The sequence below is a fragment of the Somniosus microcephalus genome, chromosome 2 (assembly GCF_052327205.1).
Source record: "Somniosus microcephalus isolate GS21.2 chromosome 2, FLI_Smic_1.0, whole genome shotgun sequence".
Lineage (NCBI taxonomy): Eukaryota > Metazoa > Chordata > Chondrichthyes > Squaliformes > Somniosidae > Somniosus > Somniosus microcephalus.
The window spans coordinates 118,976,312-119,002,730 of NC_140988.1; the positions used below are offsets into that span (position 1 = coordinate 118,976,312).

Below are 26,419 nucleotides of genomic sequence, written 5' to 3' on the forward strand. Positions count from 1 at the left end.
TTATTACATCCAGCAACCTTCCATCTCAGAGGCCCCAAGACCGTCTCAGTCCTGCCATAACCAAAGTCCACCCTCAGTATTGCCACATCCAGCACTCACTTCCTAGTGCAAAAAAGAACAAAAGGACAGAAGAAAAAACTTGCATTATATAGTGCCTTTCGGAGTTCAGGATGTTCAAAGCACTTCACAGCCAATGGAAGTACTTTTGATGTGCAGTCACTATTGTAAAGCAAAGAAACATGGCAGCCAACAAGTAGTGAAATAAAGCATTCCTTAAAGGGCAAGATTTTATATTTGCTCTTCTGCCAAAAGTACAAGCAGACAAGTGGAGAACCCGCCATGGAAACTCACCTCCGTAGAGTGCAGTCAGTCCATAAAAATGGTAAATGTTAAGAGTTTTATATGTAGGAGTATTGAATATAAAAGCAAGAAAGTGATGTTTAATTTCTACAAGATATTAGTTGAGAGTCTTACATGCAGTTCTAAGCACCCTGTAATACAAAAGGAATTACATTCATGGAAAGAATACAGTGAAGATTAACTAGAACGATACCAGGAATAAAAATTTATGAAGAAAGTCTTGAAGAATTGGTGTTATTTTCACAGGAACAGAGAAGATTAACGAGATCTAATAAAAGGTGTTAGAAATTATGAAAATTTGAGTGGGTGACTAGTAAAAAATGTTTCCACAGGTGGAAAATTGGTAGTGAAAGAGCTCTGTCACAGGATTGTTACTGGAAGAATGAAGGGGTAAGGAAGACAACATTTCCCCATTGGAGCATGAATTGCTTTCCCACAAAGTAGCTATCGAAGCAGAGAATATAGCATTTAAAGAGGAAATTCATTAAGCATTTGAAAAGAACTACTCTAATGGTCTCCTTGATAGCCTCACATCCTCCACTCGCCATCAACTCAAACTTATCCAAAATCCTGGCACATGTATCCTGTCCTGCACCAAGTCTCACTCACTCACAGCCTTAACTGACCTACATGGGTCCACATCCACTGAACGCATTCAATTCAAAACCTTTATTCTCATCTCTGAATCAGTCCATGGCCTTGTTACACCTCCAACCCTTTACCTACTTGATTCCTCTGACTCCAGGCTTCTGTGCAATCCCACCACCCCCAACCCAGCATTGTTGGCTGAGCCTTTAGCTGCCTCAGTCCTAAAATTAGGGACACCCTTGCTAAACCTCTCCATTTTTAAAGAACCACCTTAAAGCTCAGCTCTTGAATCTAGCTTTCATTGAACCAAGAAAGGAGATCTGGAGGGGCCAATGTCCATTTTCTATAGGTCGAAGGAAAAATGCACATTTTTATGGTTGAAATATTTTTTCAGCGCAAGGAATCTTTACTGGGATCAAACCTACTTATTACAAAAGGAAAGTTATTTAAATCTCAGGCTTCAATTACCTTCTTCCAGTGGATTGTCATTCGCTTGCACCATCATTTTTGCAGTGGTTTGCAAAGGAAATGCTTTCCCAATGTCACAGTCAGAGGTTAAACTGGACACAGTGTCCCACATTTGCTTGTATTCTTCTTCAATTACCTGTCCCAGCTGAAAACTGGATTCTGTTTAATAAAATAGATAATACTCAACAAGGTAAAGTAGCTCTATTTTGGAAGTACAAAAATGTGTTCATGTGTTTTACTTCAGTGTGAATAAAGTAAGAGAAATCCTATTATTGAGGACAGTGCCAACGGGTGTTTGGCCAGAAGCATGGCAGAATGATTGCCGCTTATTACATTTAAGTGAGCATTTAAAAAAATATATATACTAGTCAGAGTGTTGCACCCATATTAGCAGGGATCTGGATCTGTGAACTGACAAATTTATTTGTGCCCTATAATAATTTTCAAAAAAAAGTCTACGGTACAATACTTGTGTTATTTAGATATTAGGGGTGGGGTGATGCTGTCTGCAGAGGGCAGGTCAATATTCTGTGGCTCTGCCTGATTATCTTTGAGAATCGGGGCGCATTTATCTCAGTTAACTCGGAATATTACAGACATAGATTGCAAGTGGTCTGTGGATGACTCTGGCTTGATGAGCCTTTCTCATGCCATGTTTTATGATCATAAAAATGGCAAAGCTATTTTGCACTATAAAGCATACTGTAACAGTTGAGGCACTGAGAAGAGTTTGGGTCATGCCAGCATAAGGATACACAGATGAGCAAGTCCACTTCCTTGCTTTTAAACATCGCCCAACAGTCCAAGAATAGGTTTTCAGCCCATTCTGCTGGTTGGGAAAAGTGCATAAGGAACTGGTACTTCAGGGGGTAAAAGGAGGAAAATTATTACTTATAAAAAGGAGTTCTAGTTCAGATGCAGAAAATAAATTATGGAGCCTGCCAGCAGCACTCATCACTGCTGAAAACAACAAAAAAAGTCAGCCCCAACTTCCAAAATAACCAGGAAAATAAAGAGAAAAAATACATTTTCCTTTTTAAAATGTTACCTGTGTGATCTGTCATTCTACTGCCAAGAGCCACTCTTGTTAAAAGTAGTTTATCACTCAAGTCACACAAATGCACCATATCACTTCTCCAGTTCTTTGTGACATCAAGGTTCTTTAGAACAAAATGTTCATTCATATTTTGCTGCAAATTAAATTTTAAAAATGTGGATTAAGTTTTATATCTCAATTGTTCCTAATTTTAACAAAGCCAGCTTTTTGGTATGAATATTTCTCTTCAAGATTTTCTACTGGGAAATGGAACTTTCCATTACAAGCACTGCCAAGACAGGTTAGATACACATTAAAGCTTCTTTTACTCTACTCCACTCAGTCCCAATCTCGGAAGAGCAACCGCATTAGTGTGACACTTTTCCATTGCTCACCACATATCTTATGGTCTCTGAGGGAGATGGCTAAATAAGTGGCAGCTTTCAGGAGAAACTGGATTGACTCCCAAAAGGACCCCTGCAGCCAGCAGAAACAACTTTCACCCATTAGTCTAGGTTGGGTTTAAACCTGCATCCTACCAGGTGAAACACCAGTGTCTAATCCATTACACCATGGTTACTTTCTCATTTAAAATTAGAACACGGTGCTATAGGCATCAATAGTATACAAATAAGATTCTGTGGTACTGTTTACAATGGGAGCAAAGCATACCAATTTAGCAGTGGGACTACATATACCCAATCTGCACAGACGTTCGTGCCACTGCTAAATTCGTGACTCATTGTTTTAGGCAGCCCTGGCGAACACTTAAAACAGGCATGATGTCCCATGAATGTGTCAATGAGGGGCCCAACGTCTGTTGAAGGATCCCTTTTCAAAATTAGTTAAAAGGGACCTTGGAAGCCACTCACAAAATAGTACTGAAAACTGAATATATTTTTTTGGTGGGGTCAAGATAAGCAGGGGTCCTGCCACACAGCTCAGAATGGGAGCTGGCTAATTTCACACCCTCCCACGACTGACAGGCTGCAGCTCGCCAGCGGCATTTTAATATGAGACCCAGGTCTCCAAATATCTTGGACCTTACACTGGCAAGAATGGGCGGAATGCACAGCCGCTCTGCTGACTTCACGCCAGTTTCGGGCAGAAGCCCTCTTTGTATGGCCAATGTGAACATTTTAAACTGAATCTGGTACAAGTACACAATTGTTAAATAGCATTTAGCTATGGCTTTGATTCGCATCAATGTGCATATTTTGAATCTGATGCCAATAGATAATTGTCTTCGACTTGCGATAGGGTTAACAAGCATCTTTTAAACAGAATCTAGTGTAAGTAGATCACGGTTAAATAATGTTTGGCTAATTCATACTGACAATAGAAAGAAAATTTACAATTGTATGCCACCATTCACAACCTCAGGACATCCCAAAAATGCTGCCTTTCACAACCTCAGACCATCCCAAAGCACTTCACAGCCAAAAAACTATGCCACTATTATTGTAATTTTCTAATTTTGAAATCTATTAAAAATAGGTCTTTGTGCTTACCAACTGTAGAAAATCTGAAGCTGGTTTCACCCATTTAAAATTGACTTGGTTCTGGGCTCGTTTAGTCAATGGTAAGTGAAGTAATAAGGCCACGTGTGCACAATACATTCGGCATATGTCTGCTGCCTCTTGAAATGTTAACATTTCATTCTTTGCCTGTGACATTCAAAGCGCAAATGTAAAATAATCAGCATATATTAAGGACAGCTATATGCATAGTACAAGTTTGAAAATTTACTATAGCACACTGCAAGTTATATATAAATATCGATAGTAATCTAGAAATAAAAATAGAACCAGCATCTGGCAGCTATAAAAATGTTAGTGCTGAGCAGCAATCATCATCATGGCGATAACAAAGCAACAAGACCATAGTTTTGAACAAGGATATCAGTCAACGAGAGACACATCCATAGAAAAGAACATCCTGAATGGAGAAGTAGTTGAAATTATCAAAAGGATCACAGACTAGTAAAGAAATTTACATCAAAACCAAGGCACTGAAACTTTCAGCAGTGTTTTTATGCAATAGATGTGACTTGATCCAAGTAGTTGTACAGTATTCGTCACTCCTTGTGGAAGGAAAAAAATCCAACTTCAAATTAGAAACATTCATCATAGCACAAGAATGCCAGCAAAACTAAATTGTGGAAATGAGAAATCACTTTCGTCGAGATCAGTGTTGTCCAATACATGTGGCTAATTGGGACTTCAGGTTTGGTCAATTGCATTTCTGATTGGTAAATTAAAGGCCTCAGGAGGGTGCAGAAAAGATTTACAAGAATGGTTCCAGGGACGAGGGGCTTCAGTTACGTGGATAGACTGGAGAAGCTGGGGTTGTTGTTCTCCTTGGAGCAGAGAAGGTTGAGAGATTTGGTAGAGGTGTTCAAGATCATGAGGGGTCTAAACAGTACAGGAAACTGAGATATTCGGCACTGACGGGACCGGCGTGTTGCCGATCTATCAAAACTGCCGGACATACAAAGTTAATGATGAAGCATATGGAGGTTTTCATCTCCGTATCTGACAACAAACACTGTTGCTTAGCAACAGCTTCTAAAGAGTCGGCTGCAGCTGCAAGCATCTGTAGCTGAAGCTGTTGCTATAGCTACAGACCTTGCAGTGGCTGACTGTGGAAAAAAAGAGATCTAAAAAAAACTTACAGAAAATGGCTCCTGATTTTTGCCGTTGGATCGAGTATTCCGGACATACAACCTCCGGATAAACCGAAGTTTCCTGTAGATAATGAGAAACTGTTCCCATTGGCAAAAGAACCAAAAACACGAGGAAAAAAAAATTTACGCAGCGACTGAAAGGGTGGTGGAGGCAGACTCAATCGTGGATTTAAAAAGGGAATTGGATAAGTACCTGAAGGAAAAATAATTGCAGGGCTACAGGGAAAGGGACTAACTGAAGTGCTCTTGCAGAAAGCTGGCACGGGCTTGATGGGCCGAATGTCCACCTTCTGTGCTGTAACCATTTTATGATTCTATGTCCTACTGATGTATTACAACATACAGTAATTGGGAAAAAAACTATTTCCCAGTTAGGAAATGTTATAGTTTAGTGTGATGAGATTTAACAGGCATGGACATTTACAAGATGTCTCTAATTCATAAAATTAGATAGCAATAAAAATTAAAAAGCAAAGGAGGGTTAAATTAGTTATAGGTAGCAGCTTTTCTTTTAGGCATGTTGAAGAACTAGGATTAATACTTGATGGTACTATGGCTTATATTCCAGAAAGTCATTCATAGTGCTTTACGAGTCCTAATGCTGTGGAATACATGGCTTTGCCATGGAAAAATGAACAAACAATTCTGGATAAGCACTAGTCATCATTCAGTGGGAATATCTACATTATATTACAAGACACTTTCCACACCAGTCAAAGAAGAGAGAAAAACCAAGCTTGCAAACAGAGCGCCCCCCCCCCACCCCGCAGTTGTAATTTGCGAAATTACTTTTAGTTGCCATACCTTCCCCAGTGGCCAAGTAAAACTTCTTGGCTGGTCTACAGAGAGCCTGAGCCATTCAACCTATGGGCGGCCAGAATATAGAGTCCTCCACCCCCATTGGCCAATGCACAAACTACCTTTTGGTGGTTCAGACCCCCTGATCCAATGGCACCTAATTTATTTCCCTTGTAATGCCATCGATTGCAGCACAGTAAATATGCCATATCTTTTACACTGGTTCATTGGAGACAGAAGACTGTTAGAACAAATAAACATGTCCAGGGTCAACTGTCCGATACACACTTTGACGTTTGCAGTTTGAATTTATATGCTGCACCGTGTCTATTGCTTTCTCTTCATGAAATCAGATGACATGGCATGGACAATGATGCGAATCAGTTATAGACAGGGAATGTAAATATTAGTTTTCAAATACCTGTATAAAAGACAAGCAATAATAATTTCAAAGAATTTCTATGAATGCAACAGCAACTTCTGTTTCTGTAAATTTTCCTTTATGTGTCATAAAATAGAACTGTACTCAGCTGAACAGTAAAAAGCTATACAATTAGACTCAGCATTTCTGGGTTACAAAGGGGAAAGAAATCAACCAACGTTCCACCTCCTGATGTCTATCCAGCAACTCTGTTGCATATCAGGCAAGGACAGGATTGGGTTCAGCTGTCATCTCCCTGTGATTGAATAGCCTCCCAACACTCACTGGTCAAAGCTTACATATAAAAGGGTGATTGGTGTCACCACTGAGTCAACATCTTCAGGGAAGAAAATTGGCAGGAAGAATAAAAAGATTTGATTCGTTAGATATTTTCAAGTCTGGAAACATTTGGACAGAGTACAGAAGCAAAAATTGGATTGATTCTTTTACAGGTTTCTGCCCGATTTTCTAATATTTGGTGTCCAGTACCAGGAATATCATTCATCACTCATGATAGGAACACTGTTTCACTTCCTTCTCAAACTGCTGCTTTTGAAAATCTGCATTTACAATGGCAGTAAGTCACAGTAATACAAATTTAGATTGAATGCTGACATATTTAATATATGACTGGATTTGAACTAATAACGGATGCAGAATGAGAAACTGAGTAGAAAGTAAAACTAGTCCAAGTACTTGTATAAATTATAGGTAGCTGAACAAATGTAGATTAGTGCATTGCCTAGAAAGGAGTAAAAGGTTATAATTTAATCAAGTGACAGACAACTCATGCAAAGTTTCTCCACGAGACCTCTTGTTTGAACAGGAATATTGACACTTGAGCAGATAGGATGATCCGAGCTGCAACAATCTCCAAAATTGCTAACAGCCTTGAGTGTAATGCTGAGAAAACGCCACGATGGCTGAGTAAAGGACACCCGCTAATGCTGATGTTATAATCAGAAAGTGATCAGTGCCCTATAATGGACACAAGTAAAACTTCCCAGCATCATTTTCATACTCTAGCTGCAAAAGCAGAGCAGCGCTTTTTTTTCCCCCCAAATGTGAAAGTATACAAGCCGGCAAGATGGGGACTTGAAGTCATGTCACTGAAACCACTCCAGCTGCTGTCCAAAATATCAACTGCACATTGGTTGGCATTTGTTCCTAACTATAGTATATTTCTGTATCAGCCAAAGTTCAAGTCCACTGTGGTAACAGCTCAACCACAATCTTCTGGTCCTCACAATAAACTGCTCAAGTTCTGCTCAACATCAGCTCATTAACCGCTCAATAATAGCGTCTACAGCACAAAGCTGGCCAACCTCCATTTAAAATTCAAACAATTCCAGTTCAGCAATAAACCTCTCAGTACCACAGTCAGTTAGCAGCTTACCTGATCACATTAAAGATGACTGAATCCTGCAGCCTTCAATTAACCATGGTCTTCAGATGCTACAGGAAACTTTCGTTTAAATGGCACCTAAATATCCAGAATCCTCTATTAACCGGCAAAATTCTCGCTCTGAAAACACCTCAATAACCGGCAATGTTGCCGAGTCCAAGTCTCCAGCGGTGGCCGAGTTAGTCAGTGGGGGTAGTTCTCCAAACTGCCACTACTCGGCCTGTTGGCGCTATTGGAAGTCGGAACACCTCAAAAACCCTGCATCAGGAGTCTGACTCTCCCACGCTGCCGGTAGTCTCTTCTGATCTGCCATTTTTCGGGGGTACAGTACTGTGTGTCTCCCACGCTGCTGGTACTCATTGGATTGCATTATGGAAATCCCAAAAGTTGGTCCAACCAAAAGAGAGTGGTGTTAACTTTAAAACAGAAAAGCGATATGCTGTATGCAAACGACTAGAAAGGGGAGAAAAGCGTATCAACCATTATGAATGAATTCAAAATCGGTTCGTCAACAATCTACGACATCAAATCGCAGAAGGATAAGCTGCTCAAGTTTTATTCAAGCTCGGAGACATCTAAGAGTGTAGAGAGACGGCGTACGCTTCGTAAGCCTAAGCTTGAAGAGCTGGATACCGTGCTTTGAGTGGTTTTCTCTTAAGCGTTCAGAGGGTGTTCCGATTTCCAGACCCATGCTAATCGAAAAAGCAAAGGATTTCTACGCAAAGATGGAGCGCACTGACAAGTGTGCTTTCTCTGATGGATGGCCAACGTGCTTCAAGGTACGGCACAGGATACGACGACTCGATATTTCCGGGGAGAAGAAATCAGCTGATCACGACGCCGCAGAATACTGCAATTATTTCAATCGGATTGTGCAGCAACATGATTTGTCGCCAGCACAGCTATACAATGCCGATGAAACTGGCTTATTTTGGAGGTTTTTGCCAGAATCAACACTTGCTGGGGCTAGTGAGGCTAATGCTTCAGGTTACAAGAAAAATAAAGATCGTGTAACCGTGCCAACATGTGCAAACGCTCCTGGATCACACCGGATTAAACTTCTCGTCATTGGGAAGTATAAAAATCCCCGTGCATTTAAGAATGTGAGGCACTTACCTGTTGAGTACAAAACTCAAAGAAATGCTTGGATGGATAAGGAAATCTTTTCGAATTGGTTCTATCATATTTTTGTTCCGTGAGGGAACATTTCCGTAGAATAAGGAAACCTGAAGATAGCAAATGCATTTTATTGCTCGATAATTGTAGAGCCCATCCGCATGAATCAGAGTTGGTTTCTGGAAATATTTTCACCATTTATTTGCCACCAAATGTAACTTCTCTCAAACAACCCATGGACCAGGGAGTTATCCAAAATCTCAAAGTGTCGTTACAAGACTTCCTTCCTATGTAAACCGATAAGCCAAGATGACAATACAGGTATTCACGCATTTCAGAAGGAATACAATCTTAAAGATGCCATCTTTAATGTTGCATGTTCCTGGAACTTGGTGAAAGGTCACACTTTGAGACAAGCCTGGTGCAAATTGTGGTCTTCTATGTTTGCTGAAGGTGGTTCTTCAGAGGAGGAATTTCATGGGTTCAATCTTCATCCGAGGAGGACTACAGTAATGGAAATGGCTGGCATGGTGAAAAATGTAGGCCCAGCAAACCCTCTACGTCACCTCAGTGAACGCGATATTGAGCAGTGGGTTGATGCAGATAGCATATACACAACAGCAACTTCTCTAAGTGATGATGAAATAATGGAGAATGTTTTGAATCCAAAGAAAGAAAAGGAAAGTGTGATGGAAACTGAAGGGGATGAGATTTCTGAAGAGAACAAGATTTCTTGGGCTAAAGCTGCAGAAGATTTTGTTTCATTACTTAAATTTGCTGAAAGCCATTCTTGCTATTCTGCCCAAGAAGTTATGCACCTCCATATTCTGCATTCCACCTTTCTGCAAAGAAGGCAAGAGTCCACTAAGCAAGCAGACATCTGGGACATGTTTAAGAAAGCTTCCAAAAGAGTTGGAGCAGTGGAAGTGCCTGAAGAATCTGTTGAAGTGCATGATCCTGATGACCCAGCTGGCATGGATATTCCTGATGAACCAGTTGGCTTGGAATAAGTGTACACAGTCAACCACCGTGCTTTATACTGTACTGTACAGTCGTTTATAAGTTTTGTTTTACTGTTAAGTAATTAAAGAGTTATGGATTACCATCAACTGGCAGTATTGTACTTAAGCATCTTTCACCATCTATTTAACAACATTCTGTAGGTGAGTACCCAATTACTGTATACTGCACATTTCTTGATTTTTTAATTTTTCTTTGTTAAAAATAGCCTGGGTAGATAACCCACTCAGTCATCCGGAATTTTTGATAAACCGGCAACACGCTGGTTCCGTTGGTACCGGATACCAAAAAGTTTCCTGTAGTCATTTTACAAATTTCTGTTTCCAAGCTCGACCGCTCCACCACCCCTCTTCCACCTGCAACGTCACCCATCTCCACAATACCTCAGACCATCAGCCGCTGAAACCCTCATATAGCAGACTCTGTCCCCTCCAGACTTCATATACTCCAAGGATCTCCTGGAAGGCCTCCATCCTCCATAGACTCTACAGCTCATATCCTATATGAAGTCCCATTACCCCCATTCTCGCTGACCTACTCTGGCTCCTGGACCCCCAACTCCTCAGATTTATAATTCTTGTCCTGATCTTAAAGTCCTTCCATGACCACCATCTCCTGTACCTGAATAAACTTCTCCAACTCTGTCTCCTCCTGATCTCTCCATTCCAGTGATGGTGTTCTGGACATCATGGACATTTTACATGCAGATAGCACCCTCTGGTGGTGGTTATTGTGTTAGCAATGTTTGTATGCAGCAGAGGTCATTTGACCTTTCTTCCTGTTTGACCCAGGAAGTAGAATTCCAGGAAGAACCTAACTGAGTAATGAAGGATCTTCCATGAGGGATCCTCAATCCAATGTAATCTGATCTCATGTTAGGCCAGGCGCAATATCTGTGAGTATCTTTGTTTGTTAGCATAATAGCAACTTTGTCAGTGTAGTATTTTGACAATACTATGTTTATGAGAAGTAATAGTTGATATTTACAGAAGTACAGTCCAAATGTTAGATAGTTATACAATTAGTCTATTCTACTGTTGTAAATATGTTTATATCTTATGTAATATCGAATGTATAGTACTCAGTTTATGTACAAAACATACTTTGTCTTAGTTTACAGTTTCACAAATTTGTTCAAGTAAAGCTTCAAACAGCGAAACGGCTTCACAAGGAATTATTATTTGAATAAGTGTTTAACTTGATGGATAACTAGATAGGAGCATGTCTAGCAAGGCCAGTACAGATGGGCTCTCAACCTCCACCTCTTCAATCATTGGAAGCAGTCTTCAGCAACCTAGCACCCACTCTACAATCCCTCTCTAAATTCTTCCATCTCGCTCTCCTTGAAAACCGTCTTCAATATTGACCTCTTTGATCAAGGTTTAAGCCATCCCTCTCAATCTCACTTTTTTGGGTCTGGCATCTATCTTCACACCGCTGGAGCACCTTAGGAGATGGGAGGTGATAATACAAATTGTTCTTGTGTTCCACAATAAAAAGTTTATTTGCTGGTGCCCTGTGTAAACTTCTTGAACAATTGTGCATGCCGAGTTGCAGCTGCAACAACTCACGTCCCTGGCATAAACATAGAAGTCTTGCTTAAACCCTCCCAACTGATACTGCTCTCATACTTGAGAAACTAATGGGACTAAAAGCTGACAAATGCCCTGGACCTGATGGCCAACAGCCTAGGGTTCTAAAAGAGGTGGCTGCAGAGATAGTGGATGCATTGGTTGTGCCTATGATCTTTCAAAATTCCCTAAATTCTAGAACAGTCCCAGCAGATTGGAAGGTAGCAAATGTAACCCTGCTATTCAAGAGAGAAAAATAGGGAACTACAGGCCAGTTAGCCTGACATCAGTCATCGGGAAAATGCTGGAATCCATTATTAAGGAAGTGGTAACAGGGCACTGACAAAAATCATAAGATTAGGCAGAGTCAAGATAGTGTTATGAAAGGAAAATCATGTTTAACAAATTTATCAAGAGTTTTTTGAGGATGTAACTAGCAGGGTAGATAAAGGGGAACCAGTGGATGCAGTATATTTGGATTTCCAAAAGGCATTCGATAAGGTGCCACATAAAAGGTTGCTACTCAAGATAAGGGCTCATGGGGGTGGTGGTGATATATTAGCATGGATAGAGGATTGGTTAACGGACAGAAAACAGAGTAGGGATAAACTGGTCATTTTCCAGTTGGCAGGCTGTAACTAGTGGGGGGTTGCAAGGATCAGTGCTTGAGCCTCAGCTATTTACAATTTATATTAATGACTTGGATGAAGAGACTGAGTGCAATGGATCCACATTTGCCGACGATAAAGCTAGGTGGGAAAGTAAGCTGTGAGGACACAGAGCCTGCAAAGGGGATATAAACAGGTTAAGTAAGTGGGAAATAAGGTGGCAGATGGAGTATAATGTGAATTTATTCACTTTGGTAGGAAGAATAGAAAAACAGAATGTTTTTTTAAAATGGTGAGAAACTATTAAATGTTGGTGTTGAGATTTAGGTGTCCTCGTACAGGAAACACAAAGTTACCATGCAGGTACAGCAAGCAATTAGAAAGACAAATGGCATGTTGGCCTTTATTGCAAGGGGATTGGAGTACAAGAGTAAGGAAGTCTTACTACTATTTAACAGGGCTTTGGTGAGACCACACCTGGAGTACTGTGCAGAGTTTTGGCCTACTTATCTGAGAAAGGACATACATGCCTTGGAGGCGGTGCAACAAAGGTTCACTAGATTGATTCCTGGGATGAGAGAGTTGTCCTATGGAGGAGAGATTAAGCCTATACTCTCTGAAGTTTAGAATAATAAGAGGTGATCTCATTGAAACATACAAGATTGTGAGGGGGATTGGCAGGGTAAATGCCGAGAGGTTGTTTCCCCTGGCCAGAGAGTCTAGAACTAGGGGGCATAGTCTCAGGATCAGTGGTCGGCCATTTATGGCCGAGATAAGGAAGAATTTCTTCACTCAGAGGGTTGTGAATCTTCGGAATTCTCTACCCGATAAGGCTGTGGATGCTGAATCGTTGAGTATTTTCAAGGCTGAGAAATACATTTTTGAACTCTAGGGGGATCAAGGGATATGGGGATCGGGCAGGAAAGTGGAAGAGGTCAAAGATCAGCTATGATCTTAGTGAATGGCAGAGCAGGCTCGAAGGGCCATCCTGCTCCTAATTCTTACGTTCTCATGTCATAATGGTATAGATAATGAACTGCTTGGCCACATTACTTTGACGCTGGAGAGGGTGGACTTGGTGACTGAGTAGGCATTCCTCATCAAATTGTCAATGATATATATGGCTTTGGGCAACACTGTATTCAGTTTTTTGCTTCAGCCCACTAAAGAGTTTATTATCTCAACACTGGACAAGTATAAACTTTTGAAAGAACTGAAATTGCTGGCAGGTGAGATTTCTTGAAGATTCCCCATTCTTATACCAACTTCTCCAGCCATATTCACCACTCATTTGCCTCAAAGATCAGATGTGATATCTAAGTCAAGCTCCTGAATGCTTATAAAGAGAGTTGGTATCACTTATACAGAAATGGGAAGGCAACATCAATATTCCTCAACAAGCTTTACTGACTAATTTCTTTGAGTGTCAAGTAGAACACATAATTCTTGATTCAGTTAACAAACTATTTTATTAAACCCTTTAGCTATTCAATTCAGGTTCGACGTGCCCATGGTTTCACTCTTTGGAGATCCAAGAAAGCATGCTACAAAAGAAATCCTGTCACTACTGGAGACCAAAGGTAATGTACAGACATGCAAATTGTAATCTGTTGCAATGACTGAAGGAAACAGAAGCTTATACTGTATACTCCAATAGTGTAAAGGGATAACTTACCTCACTACCATCAGTTGCAGTTCCTTTATGGTTTTCTCCATTTTTCAACATGCGCATGTAACATTTGAGAGCCACGGAACAAGAAACAACACAGACAGATCTTCTTATATCTGACCCATCCGGCCATAAGCACTGTAGTTGAGAGAGGTCCTGCTGCACCTGAATGTAGAATATTTGAGTCAGATATTTACAAAATAAACATGTCGCTGGGAAACCACCTATTATTACACATTTCGGACCCATGCATGGATTTCATCATCAAAACTTAATTTTAGGATCCTGTAATTGTTAATTTACTTTACAACAGCTTCGATCAAACAATTGGCAAAACTTTAGAAATCAGTCACTAACCTCTTTTGAGACACTCTTGCGGTTTTGGTTATCTCCAAGACACAACTCATGGGTGTGATTTTGAGACAAAAATGACACAATAGCCCGTTGAGCAGATTCCATATCTTTTTGCGTCTAAAAAAAAAAGGAAAAAAATTAAGCAATTTTACTTTTTAAAAAAAAAATTTTTTAATTGATGAAATGTGACATCATAAATAATAGTAATAACATTTTTAAAAGTAATGGGGTAGTATTTCTGCTGGGGTTCCCCAATTGTCCACGATAACATCTGCAGAAACCGCGTAAATGGAGGGGTTACCTGCCAGTCTTTCAGTTATGGCAGACAACCAGGAAAACCCCCACAGAAATGACTGAAGTCAGTGTCTAAATTGAAGCCTCAGAAATCCAAAGTGATTCACCAGTCACTGCTAACGTGACATGGGATAAACTAGCCATGTAAAAACGTCACTACTATTATTTAAACTGATCCAAGTATAGAGAGGATGAGCTATGTATCAGTTTTGATTCCCTGGCTGAATTAAGAGACAAATATAACTTGGTAAGAAATAGTTTTAAAACAGACATTGGTAAGAACTTTTTTTACTCAGAGTTTGGTAAGTTATTGGAATAATCTGCCAGGTCGGGTAACACAGGATAAACTTCAAGTGGAGCTTGGATGCAATAATGGATGAGTTTAGGTACTGAACTTTGATAGGCCAAAAGGCCTTACCTTAACTTTTTTTTTTTTTAAATATTCTTATATATGCTCTGCTTGTAGAAACTTAATACTTAAATAATTTAATTTTGTTAAATTACTTTTAAAATGTTGCATTCCCTCAAAATGTAATTACTTGAAAGTTTCCTTGAAAACTTCAGTCTTTACAAATGGCATTTACAGCACACATCATACAAAAATCACCCACACCGTAAAAGAGATGTGCATCATTTCTATGGAAATTATCTCTATTAGAGGTGACGAACAAATTAGTAAACTCTTTTAAAGACAACTTATCCGCCTCTCAAATATCAGCTCGATCACTCTAGTGACCATACCAAATGCAGTTTGCAACACACATGTACAAGAGTCATGTATAAACCATGCAGTCTGGTAAATAATCAAACCTTCTGCCATCTGTACCACAGTATCTACAAGTGCTGCCCTGTTAAGACCAAATTCAATAAATTTAAACCATGGGACTGAGCTGAGCTATCTAATTTAAATTCCATGAAATTGTACTTTTTTCAGGCCTTTAAGCATCTGTAAACTATGGGGAGCGGGAAATTGGGCTCCAAATTAGGTCATGTTTCCTCATGGAGGAAAATGGGGAAATAACTAGTCCAGTCACCGCCAGATCAATTACTGGATGGCGACTGAGCAGAACTGGCAGAGGCTTGGAAAACGTGTGGCATAGAAAGAGGAAAATGAATTAAACCAAACAAAACTGTAGAAAGCTAAATAAAAACAGTCTGCACTGCCAATGAGATACGGTAAGAGTTAAGAGAACTTATCACCTTTTTGCTTCTTGTTGCAACAATTTTACTGTTAACGTAGTATCCATAAACCCTGCGAACATCAGAATGCATGCCAGAAGTCATCGCAACATTTATTTCACTTCCTAATGTGTGAAAAATGAAGATCTTCAACAGGTAGCTGGACATGCCCTTATTGCCAGCTAACTTGAATGCTTTGTCACTGATCATTATGAAATATGGATAGCTTTCCTGCACAAAGTCTTGCCATTTTGAAGAAAAGCAATTGGTGAATTCAGTGTACACTGGAATCTCGGTGTTGTTCTTCAGATGAAGAATTAATGCAGTTCGCAATGCAAGATGGTAGGCGCTGCTAGCCCACATACACTCGGCATCCTACAAATAGAAAAAAAATGGCTAGGTTTATAAATATACATCTTTGCAACAATTTGGATATAACTCTTGGACTTCGCAAAAAAATTACACTGTCTACATTTTCCAAGTTTAAAAACCATTGTTTCTGGTCTATGAAATTTTCCATGTTATACATAAGCATGGATTTAGACTGCTTATTTTTGTTGACACTAGTTTTTCCACAGATCACAAGCATACAGGCAGATCAAACATGTAGTATAAGAAAGAAACAAAGAACTTGCATTTATTTAGTGCCTTTCACATCCCTAGGCCATCCCAAGCACTTTACTGCTAATTAAATCATTTTAAAGTGTAACCACAATTGTCATGTCGGCAAACACGGCAAGGTCCCACGCACAGCAATGAGATAAATGACCAGATACTCTGTTTTTAGTAGTGTACTGGTCTTTCTGCCAATGTCATCATCAGTAGTGGAAATACAAGTGGCCAATCCTTCATTACTCCTACACGTTGTGACGTTTGGCTTGAATCACCTGGAGAAGCACTGGACAAAACCTTCAATCAGCACAGCTGAATGCACATAAATTAAACTTGAGGTTGTGTTTCTGTTGTTTTGGCACAAGATTGGTATAATATTACACCCTTCACAGAGATCACTGTAAATATAGAAAACAAATAGAACATGGGCCGTTATATTTCCAGTACTACTTTGAGATTGCACCTGTTTTGAGTGTCAGCCTTGGCTCAGTGGCAGCACTCTTCGCTTTTGGGTCAGAAGGTTGTTGGTTCCACTCAGACTTGAGCACATAATCTAGGCTGACACTTCAGTGCAGTACTGCAATGTCAGGTGAGACATTAAACAGAGGCTCTCTCAGGTGGACCTAAAAGATCCCACAGCAACATTTGAAGAAGAGCAGGGGTGTCCTGACCAATATCCATCCTTCAAGCAACATCACTAAAACAGATTATTTGGTAATTATCTCATTGCTGTTTGTGGGACCTTGCTGTGTGCAAATTAGCTGCCGTGCTTCTGACATTATAACAGCGACTACACTTCAAAAGTACTTAATTGGCTGTAAAGCACTTTGGGTCATCCGGAGTTTGTGAAAGGTGCTATATAAATGCAAGTTCTTTCTTTAACCCAAATGACACCCCAGCCCCCCTATCTTGCATCACTATCTGGCCAGGGAAAACTAATGTGTAGAGCTCCAGATGCTGGTCACATTGAACGGAATAAATTGCCAGTTCTTTGCTAATGTTAAAATGATTTAAAACTCAAGTTTTAAAGTTCCCAGGCAACCCAACTTTTCAAAGTTTGCTTTGCACAGTTTACAAGTATACTTCCTCAAGGTAGTCTCGCACAGCTTGACCAAATTCAAATTGGGCTATTTCATTGGGCTATATCACACTGGAAACTTAATTTGCTTCAATAGGAACTGAGACACAAAGCTGGCCTAAAAAGTTTATACAAAAGCCATGATAGCGTGAGCAACCATTTGCAAATTGTTTGTCAGTGTGCCCTTCAAATAAGTGTACTTAAGGGCCAAAATTTCTTATGCCATGATGCTGATGCTTACAGCAGCACTGTGCTTGCTGGTGCACTCCAGCACTGATCCCACTAGAGTTTGGGGTCAGTGGGAGGCCGTCTAACTTGCATGAGGGAGGCAGGCAGGTGCAAGCAACACTACAGGCGTATCGCTGGCCGCCGCCTGCCCCACGTCACCAGAAAATCCTGCACGACAGCCTCTACAGATATGCAGATCTTGCCTGGCCCAGGGTAGTGGGCACTCCCGCAGTGACGAGTCACCATCCCTACAACAGGAGGCTTGTAAGGAGTACGCAGCGGTTCCACCCCTTTTACGGCAAATTAGAAATTGCAGGGGCTTCTTTTACCCAACATAAATTTGGTGAAAAAGAGAGAAAAGTTAGTGACTCAGACAACCTACAGGAAGTAGAAGTCGTATCAGTCCTAGGAAACAGTGACTACAGAATGTAACCAAGTGTAATGTGATCTCGAAGTCAGAAATACCCCAAGACCTGGAGTCAAATATACATTAAAAAAGGGATAAATTCAAGGAAATTAGGGAACCACATGGATTGAGATAGGATGCTCAATGACACTTCAGTCGAGGACAAATGAAACATCTTTAAAAAGGAAAATACGGAGTATGCAGGATCAATACATTTCTAAAACCAAACAACTCAGCCTAAACGAATGTGACTTTAAATGGATTAACAAATGAAAACTGAAATGAAGAGGGAAAGTGATCTCTACAAATCCTACAGGATGAAAGGTGGAGGAAACACCAGGATTAATGCAAGAAAATGCAGAAACGTGGAATTGGATGATCAAATTGGGCAGATAGTCATAGAAAAAAAAAACATAATAGCAGAGGCTAAACGCAATTGCAAAGATTCATTCATACTACAATAGGAAGTTGCAGTCAGTGACGAGGAGAGAATGTAAACAGGCCTGAAGTAAAGAATTAATAGAAAATAGTAAATATTCTGATGGATTACTTCTCGCAACTATTCACTGAGGAAGACATGAGCAACATGCCCTTCTAACCCAAGTAAAACAAAGCACTACGATATTAACAAGATGGAAGTCCTAGATATGCTAAAAGGGCTTCAAACAAGTAAATCTCTCCCACCCTCACCACAAGATAGATGGTATTTATAGAGTGTTAAGAGAAGTTAGTCAGTGTTTCACAACTCTCCCCATCATTATGAGAGAGTCACTGGACACTAGCGAGTACTAGTAGACTGGTACCCAAATTCAAAATGGGAAAAAAGTCAACTGCAGACCCATTGGTGTTAATTCCATTCAAGTGAATCAATTAACAAGAGTAAACTTGAAGACTTCCTTTACAACAGTTTCAGCCTTGGCTCAGTGGTAGAATTCTTGGCTTAGTGGTATTACTCATTGCATTCCAGACTTGAGCACATAATCCAGGCTGACACTTTAGTATTGAGGGATTGTTGCACTACTGGAGGTGCTGTTCAGATGATATGTTAAATCTATCAGGTGGTGTAAAAGAGCCCATGGCACTACTGAGGAGCAGGGGAGTCCACCTGATGTCTTGACTATCGCCACTAAGACAGACTGCTGTTTGTGGATCCTGGCTGTGCTCAAATTAGCTGCTGGATTTTCCTACAAGACAACAGTGCCTGCATTTCAGGAAGTACTTTCAGTGAAGTACCTTGGGGTGTCTTGAGGTTATGAAAGGTGCTATATAAATGCAAGTTATTTCTTCAATTGGAAGGATTTCTAGATTCAGTTGACCATCACGTAGCTCTCGCACCACCATGGTGTACTTTTACATCACATTCTAATCTAATCAAAGCAATGTAAAATTACCCCCCCCCCCCCAAGAGGGTAAAATGCTACTTCTGAAATTTATTTCAGTAAATATTGACAAACACTAATTTTTGCATAATACATTTTTACAATTTTTCCCCCTTTGACTAGATGAAGAATCATTATTACATACCTTGAAGAACACGATTACATATTTTGCTCCTTTTTCAGTGATGTCAAATAAAAATCGTTCCACCAAATAGAAAAAGTGCAAATTCTGCCCCTCACAAAAGGTGCTATTTAGTACATGTTCAATCATTAATGAATCCCCATCGATTACAAAAAATTCAGACTCCACTGAGTCATGTAGCAAGCTGGTACATCTGTAAGAAAAGTCAATGAACAGCTTTACAAACAGAAAATAAAATAACTTAAATCTAGCGAACTCCAGGGAGAGTGACTGAGCACTTTGACAAATATGAACTGATCAAAGAGAGCCAGCATGGAATTGTAAAAGGGCAAGTCTAACCAAACTAGTTGAATTTTGAGGAGATAACTAGATAAGGGAGTGTCTATGGATGTTATTTATATCGACTTCCAGAAGACATGCAATAAGGCTCCACAAAAGAGACGGTCAACAAAAATTAGAGCGCATGGAATTGGAGGCAACTTATTGACATGGGTCGAGAATTGGTTAGGAGGTAGGAGACAGAGTAGGGATAATGGGTACATATTCAAATTGGCAGGATGTGACTAGTGGTGTCCCCGGGGATCTGTGTAGATGTAAATGGGAGCAAAAAGTTTCATTGCAACAGACCATTAATAGTTAAGTGAGCGGGCAAAGCTGTGGCAGATGGAGTTCAACGTGGGGGGGGGGGGGTAAGTGTGAGGTTATCCACTTTGGACCCAAGAAAGATAGATCAAAGTATTTTCTAAATGGTGAGAAGCTAGGAACTGTGGAGGACCAGAGATTGTGGGGTCCGATTACAGAATCACTAAAAGGTTAGTGGACAGGTATAAAAATACAATTTAAAAAAGACAAATAAATAGAATGTTGGTCTTTATCTTAAGCAGGCTGGGATATAAAGGGATGGAAGTTATTACAGTTATATAGAGCTCTGGTTAGACCCCATTTAAAGTAGTTTTCAGTTCTAGGCACCTCACCCCAGGAAGGATATACTGGCCTTGGAAGGGGTGCAGCACATATTCACCAAAATGATACCAGGGCTAAAAGAGTTAAATTATGAGGACAGATTGCATAGACTAGGCTTGTATTCCCTGGAATATAGAAAATTAAAGGGTGATCTAACTGAGGAGTTTAAGATAATTAAAACATTTGATAGTTTCTCTCTCTACCCTATTTCCTCTAGTGAGAGTCCAGAATAAGAAACCTTAAAATTAGAGTGAGGTCACACAGGGGTGATGTCAGGGAGCACTTCTTCACACAAAGGGTAGCAGAAATCTGGAATTTTCTTCTCGAAAAAGCTGTTGAGATTGAGTAAATTGAAAATTTCAAAACTGAGCGAGTTAGGCAAGAATATTAAGGGTTACGGAACTAAATCAGGTAGATGGGAGTTAGAATACAAATCAGCCATGATCTAAATGAATGGCGAAACAGGCTCGAGGGGCTGAATGGCCTACTCCTGTTCCTAGTTTACTGAAAAAAAATCAATTCATCCTGTGCTGCATATATATCAGAGTACTACAACATTGTAATGCCATGTTGGAAATTAACACCAAATATTTTAGAATTAACTTAAAGGCTGTTCTATGATTCTAGAGTTCATTTATTATAAAATATACAGAATACATTATGTATAAATCCCAATCATTTTTATCCACACCTATTGCATTTGTTAGTCAAATACTCTGGATTGATTTATTTATTTATGGTATCATTTTCCAGTTTCTCAATAAATGCTTTGTGCCTTTTCTGGAATGGGTGGTTGAAATTTGTAGTCCCACCCACCCTGTGGTAAAAAACCATTAAAAACAAATATTGGCAAACCAAGATACACTTATCCTTTTAAAATAGTTTTGGTGTGTCCCTCCACTACCAAGCTATCATGAGATCGCCTCCACATTACAATGTAAAAATGTGTAAATATTTTAAAAAGTCAAGCGTTCCGAACAAATTGAGAAACCAGGGGTTGAGAATTTGCAATTATTGCACCCTGCCTAATGCTCAAATTGACGACAATGCCACGTTTTAAAATAATGAAATAGTGTTGGGGCAGGTAGACCGAATTGCGACTAGTTTCTCAAATCACGAGCTCCCTTGCTTTGGTCTGATCCAACGCTTCCGCAAACACCCCTTTTAACAGAGCAAATATCCATTTTGAAATGTGGCCAAGCATGCGGCCGCCAGCAGCCGGGAACTGCGAACTACCCCAAGGGGCACCTTCGCCTCGACTGAAGATTTCAACGCCGGATGTGGGGTTTTTTTTTAAACAAGAGATACACCATTCTGAGCTTTATTTAATTGGAATAATCTTCATTGTTTGGCATCGCTAACCTTCAGGTCCTACAAAATCAACCTCGCAACACGATTAATTCGCGGCATCGTATTAGAAAGAATCAATGAAAACGTTACTCACTCCGCCTTGGAAAGTTTGGTCAGCAAAATGTTGGACATGGCATTGAGAAATTTCACGTGCCTCTGCAGATCTGCCCCAGAAAAAAAAAGCCATTAAAAAAAAATGCAAAAACATTTTCCCATCCCCTCGCCCTCCATTTCCGAAAACACAAGGTTATTTTACAACCGGTGCAGGCTGGGTCCCTGAAATGAAGCATCATTTGAAAGGCCGCCTGAAGCCTGGCACCAAGAGAGAAAGGAGACAAAATGAGCGGTTACCGGGCGGCAGCTCGGCGTCCATCCCCGGCTCCAACCCCGGCTCCAACCCCGGCTCCGGGCCCAGGCCCTCGATGTCGGGCATCTGCTCCTCATCCGACATGTCGGAGAAGGCCTCCTCCTTCTCCTCCTCGTCTCCCAGCGATTCCGAGCCGCCGGAGCTCTCGGCCTCCGAGTCGGAGTCGCTGCTGAAGCCGCTGCTGCCCTCCATGGGGTCGGCATCTCCTGAAGCCATCGGGACGGTAAATGTGTCGGGCCTGCTCGCTGATTAAAGGCTGGATTGAGCTCTGCTGCTCTCGCCCTGCCTGTCCTGTCCTGTCCGTCAGCTCACACCGAGTGCTGGATTGTGCGCAGCGACGTCAGAGCCAACGAGAGCTTGCAGTTGTCTTATCCGCACACATCACTGGTCACAATTTCCTCCTGTTCCCATCCGATTAAAATAAAACCAACTCCACCAGTTCATTTAAATAAAAACTAGCCAGACATTTCGATTTGAAGCCGCAATCTTTCAAAAGATGGTGAGAGATGAGAATCAGCGCTGAAAATAAGAGTTAATTTTTTTAAATTCCAGTTAGTGTGCACTCGTCATCCAAGCGCCATCAACTCCTTCTGTAAAGAGAATGCATTTCTATTGCAAGAAAATGAGCAGCAGAACCCTCTTTTTTTTGTCCAGGATGGCATCAGGAGATTCACAAGCAGCCCCTTTATTTTAGGAAGACACACTAAGCAATGCCCATCCAAACTAAAACAAAATTTGTGTCAATGATATATCATAATCATAACGAGGAGTGCCACAATAATAAATCAGTTGATTTCTGCAGTGCCCACCGGTCATGAAAAGCATTGAGCAAACTAATAGACACTGCATGTTTATATTCTGTGGACGCCAAGGTGTGTGCGTACTAGAGATCTAAAAATGGACAAGCAGTCAGAGGAGCCATCCTCAGTGATCTTACGCGTACTGGACAACAATAATTTGCACTTATATAGAGCCTTTAATGTAGTAAAACGTCCCAAGACGCTTCACGGGAGCATTATCAAACAAAATTTGACACCAAGCCACATGAGATATTAGGACAGGTGACCAAAAGCTTGGTCAAAGAGGTAGGTTTTAAGGAGTGTCTTAAAGGATGAGAGAGGCGGAGAGCTTTAGGGAGGGAATTCCAGAGCTTAGGGCCTATGCAGCTGAATTGATGGCCGCCAATGGTGGAGCGAGGAAAATCGGGGATGTGCAGGAAACCAGAATTGGAGGAGTGCAGAGATCTCGGAGGGTTATAGGGCTGAAGGAGGTTACAGAGATAGGGTGGGGCATATATGGCAGACTTCACCAGGCCCAGGAGCAGACATAGCAGGAGGTACTCTGAGCTGCTCACTCTGTGACCAATGATTTAAAGATTGGTGTACTCTTCTGATGGGTACATAAACAAATAGACTGTAACTAAAATAACTTTAAATAAAACTTAACAAATTAAATAAAAATGTAATTGACCGGGGTGATGATGCACTCCAGTCCCCGTGGCGCCCACCGGTCGCGGAAGGCCTCAAGCGTGCCGACGGACACCGCGTGCTCCATCTCCAGGGCCACCCGGGCGCGAACATGGCCACGGAAGAGAGGCAGGCAGTCGGGCGGAACGACCACCTCAACCACCTGCTGCCTGGACCAGTTAATAGCAACTTTGGCCAGGCCCAGGAGCATTCCAATGAGGAGGTCCTCCGATCTGCCCGTTCCCCTCCGCACCGGGTGACCAAATATCAGGAGCGTGGGACTGAAGTGCAGCCAAAAATCGAGGAGCAGCCCCTTCAAATAATGGAAGAGGTGCTGCAACCTCTCACATTATATATATACGTGGAACACAGACTCCTCCAGGCCGCAGAAAAGGCAGGCGGCCTGGGAGTCCGTGAACCAACTTAAAACCATATTGCACGGGACTGATCCATGCAACACCCTCCAGGCCAAGTCCCCAACAGAAAAAGGGAGGACTCCCGCGTAGAGAGCCCTCTATTAGGGACCCCCGCCTCTGCCGGACGGCAAGGTGGTACGCCAAGGCGTGTCCGGACGGCGGATGAAGATGGCAAAGTGGAGAGTGCAGGAGCAGCCCGTACAGGAAACCCCTCCGTGCAGAATAAAAAGGCACGGAGGCCATTTCCACGAGACAGCTCAAGTTGTGAGGCGCCGGCTCCCCAGAGGGGTTTCAGGGCCGGGTGCCGATGAGGAATTCTGTCTGAACCGGGGTCAGTTCGGACGGGATCGCCCCATGTGCTTGAGCTTCCTTGATACACCTAATGGAGTCGGGGCCCAGTGCCACTTTCAGCGACTCAATGGCTTTGGCCGCGAGCCGGACGTTGGTCCAGGACAGGCACTGCGCCAGCTCCACCGGCACCATCCTTCCCGCTCCTCCACCATCGAGCAAGTCCCCGACTCTGGTCACCTTGCCAGGCACAGCCCTGCCCTCTGCTAGCCACCTGAATCCTCGCTCCCGAAGGACAGCTGCCACTCCTGACGGGGGAGAACTCCGCCTGGAGGTGACCTTGTTCCAGACCCATAGCAGTTCCTGGTAGAAGATAGGCAGCTCCCGCAGGCAGGCACGTGTACCGCCCAGTTTCACAAACAGGAGCTGCGTGTCATAGTTGAGGCCGTGCAGCTGGCGGAAAAGATACGTCGCCAGCGCACACCATCTAGGAGGATTCTCGACGTACAGGTATCTCTGCAGGGTCTGAAGAAGGAAAGTCGCAGCCTAGATGCGAAGGCACACCAGCGCCTGACCGCCCTCCCTAAGCGGGAGACTCAGAACTGCGGCAGAGACCCAGTGCTTCCTTTTGTCCCAGAAGAAGTCAATGAGCTTCTTCCATATCTTGGCGACAAACGCAGGGGGAGAGATCAAAGTGATCAACCGGTACCACAACATGGCGGCCATCAGCTGGTTTATGACCAGCGCTCGACCCCTGTAGGACAGCACTCGGAGCAGTCCTGTCCAGCACCCTAGCCGAGCGGTGGCTTTGGCCTCCAGCTCTTGACAGTTCGCCGGCCAGGCGTCTTCGGCAGGGCTAAGGTAGACTCCCAAGTAGAGGAGGTACGTGGTGCTCCAGGCGAAAGGCCTGAGCTCCTCCGGCAGGGAGTCCACCCGCCACTGACCCACCAGGAGTCCGGAACATTTCTCCCAGTTGATCTTGGCGGAGGATGCGTCTGAGTAAATCTGCTGGCATTCTCATATCCTCCGCAAGTCGACAGGATCTGTGACCATGAGGAGCACGTCATCGGCGTAAGCCGTGAGGACGACCTCCATGCCCAGCCCTTGCAGAGCCAGTCCCGTCAACCTCTTCCACAAGCGGTGCAGGAAAGGCTCCACGCAGATGGCATATAACTGACCGGACATGGGGCATCCCTGAAGCACACTCCTCCCGAAGCGAAGGGGCGCCGTCAAAGACCCGTTAACTTTAATCAGACACTCCGCGGCGGCGAACAGAAGTCGGATCCAGCCGACAAAATGCGTCCTGAACCCGAATGCGCGCAGAGTCCTGAAGAGATACTCGTGATCCACCCTGTCAAACGCCTTCTCCTAATCCAGGGAAAGGAAGGCGACCGACAGACCAGCCCTCTGGGAATGGTGGACCAGGTCCCGGACCAGATGGATGCTGTCGTGGATGGTCCGGCCCGGGACCGTGTAGGACTGGTCGGGGTGGATCATGTGGGCCAACACGGTGCTAAGGCGGGCAGATATAGCCCTGGCAAAGATTTTGTCATCTGTGCTGAGGAGGGAGACCAGGTGCCAGTTCTTAAGTAGGTGGAGATCGCCCCTCTTGGGCAGCAGGACAATGACCACCCTGCGCCAAGAGAGGGGCATCTCCCCAGTCGCCAGACATTCCCCCAGGACCCAAGCATAGTCACCCCCCAAGATGTCCCAGAATGCCCTGTAGAACTCCACGGTCAGCCCGTCCAGCCCCGGGGACTTTCCCCTGGAGAGCTGGCCGAGGGCGCCGGTCAGCTCCGCCAGGTTTAGCGGAGCGTCCAATTTTTCGGCGCCCTCCGGGCCGACCTTCGGCAGGTCCTCCCAAAAAACTCTGCGTGCATCTTCGCTGGACGGATCCGGAGAGAACAGAGCCCCGTAATAGGCCCAGGCCTCCATGCTGATACCTTCCGGATCCGAGACCAGAGATCCGTCGTCGGCAAGCAGCCCCAAGAGCTGCTTACGGACCCCCCATCTTTTTTTAGCGAGTAGAAGAAGGGGGAGCTGCAGTCCAGGTCCTGGAGGAACTGGATCCGCGACCTCACATACGCGCCCCGGGACCTGACGAACTGCAGGTCCTTCAGCATGCCCTTCTTCTTTTCGTACACCTTCCGC

At 42.6% G+C, this 26,419-nt stretch overlaps 1 protein-coding gene across 1 annotated transcript in view; it reads right to left on the reverse strand.

Annotated features, from left to right (window-relative positions):
• LOC147122910 (putative ATP-dependent RNA helicase DDX60) overlaps window positions 1–22,458 on the reverse strand; it is an 83,701-nt gene extending 61,243 nt beyond the window's left edge. The window contains exons 1-9 of the mRNA XM_085962142.1: window positions 22,083–22,458; window positions 21,826–21,895; window positions 19,422–19,611; window positions 15,595–15,948; window positions 14,104–14,217; window positions 13,753–13,911; window positions 3,964–4,119; window positions 2,465–2,606; window positions 1,417–1,575 (exon numbers count right to left, since the gene is read on the reverse strand). Of these exons, the coding sequence (XP_085818268.1) occupies window positions 1,417–1,575; window positions 2,465–2,606; window positions 3,964–4,119; window positions 13,753–13,911; window positions 14,104–14,217; window positions 15,595–15,948; window positions 19,422–19,611; window positions 21,826–21,895; window positions 22,083–22,314 (1,576 nt within the window). The 5' untranslated portion in view covers window positions 22,315–22,458. The remainder of the gene's footprint in view (window positions 1–1,416; window positions 1,576–2,464; window positions 2,607–3,963; window positions 4,120–13,752; window positions 13,912–14,103; window positions 14,218–15,594; window positions 15,949–19,421; window positions 19,612–21,825; window positions 21,896–22,082) is intronic.
• Between the last annotated feature and the right edge of the window lie 3,961 nt (window positions 22,459–26,419).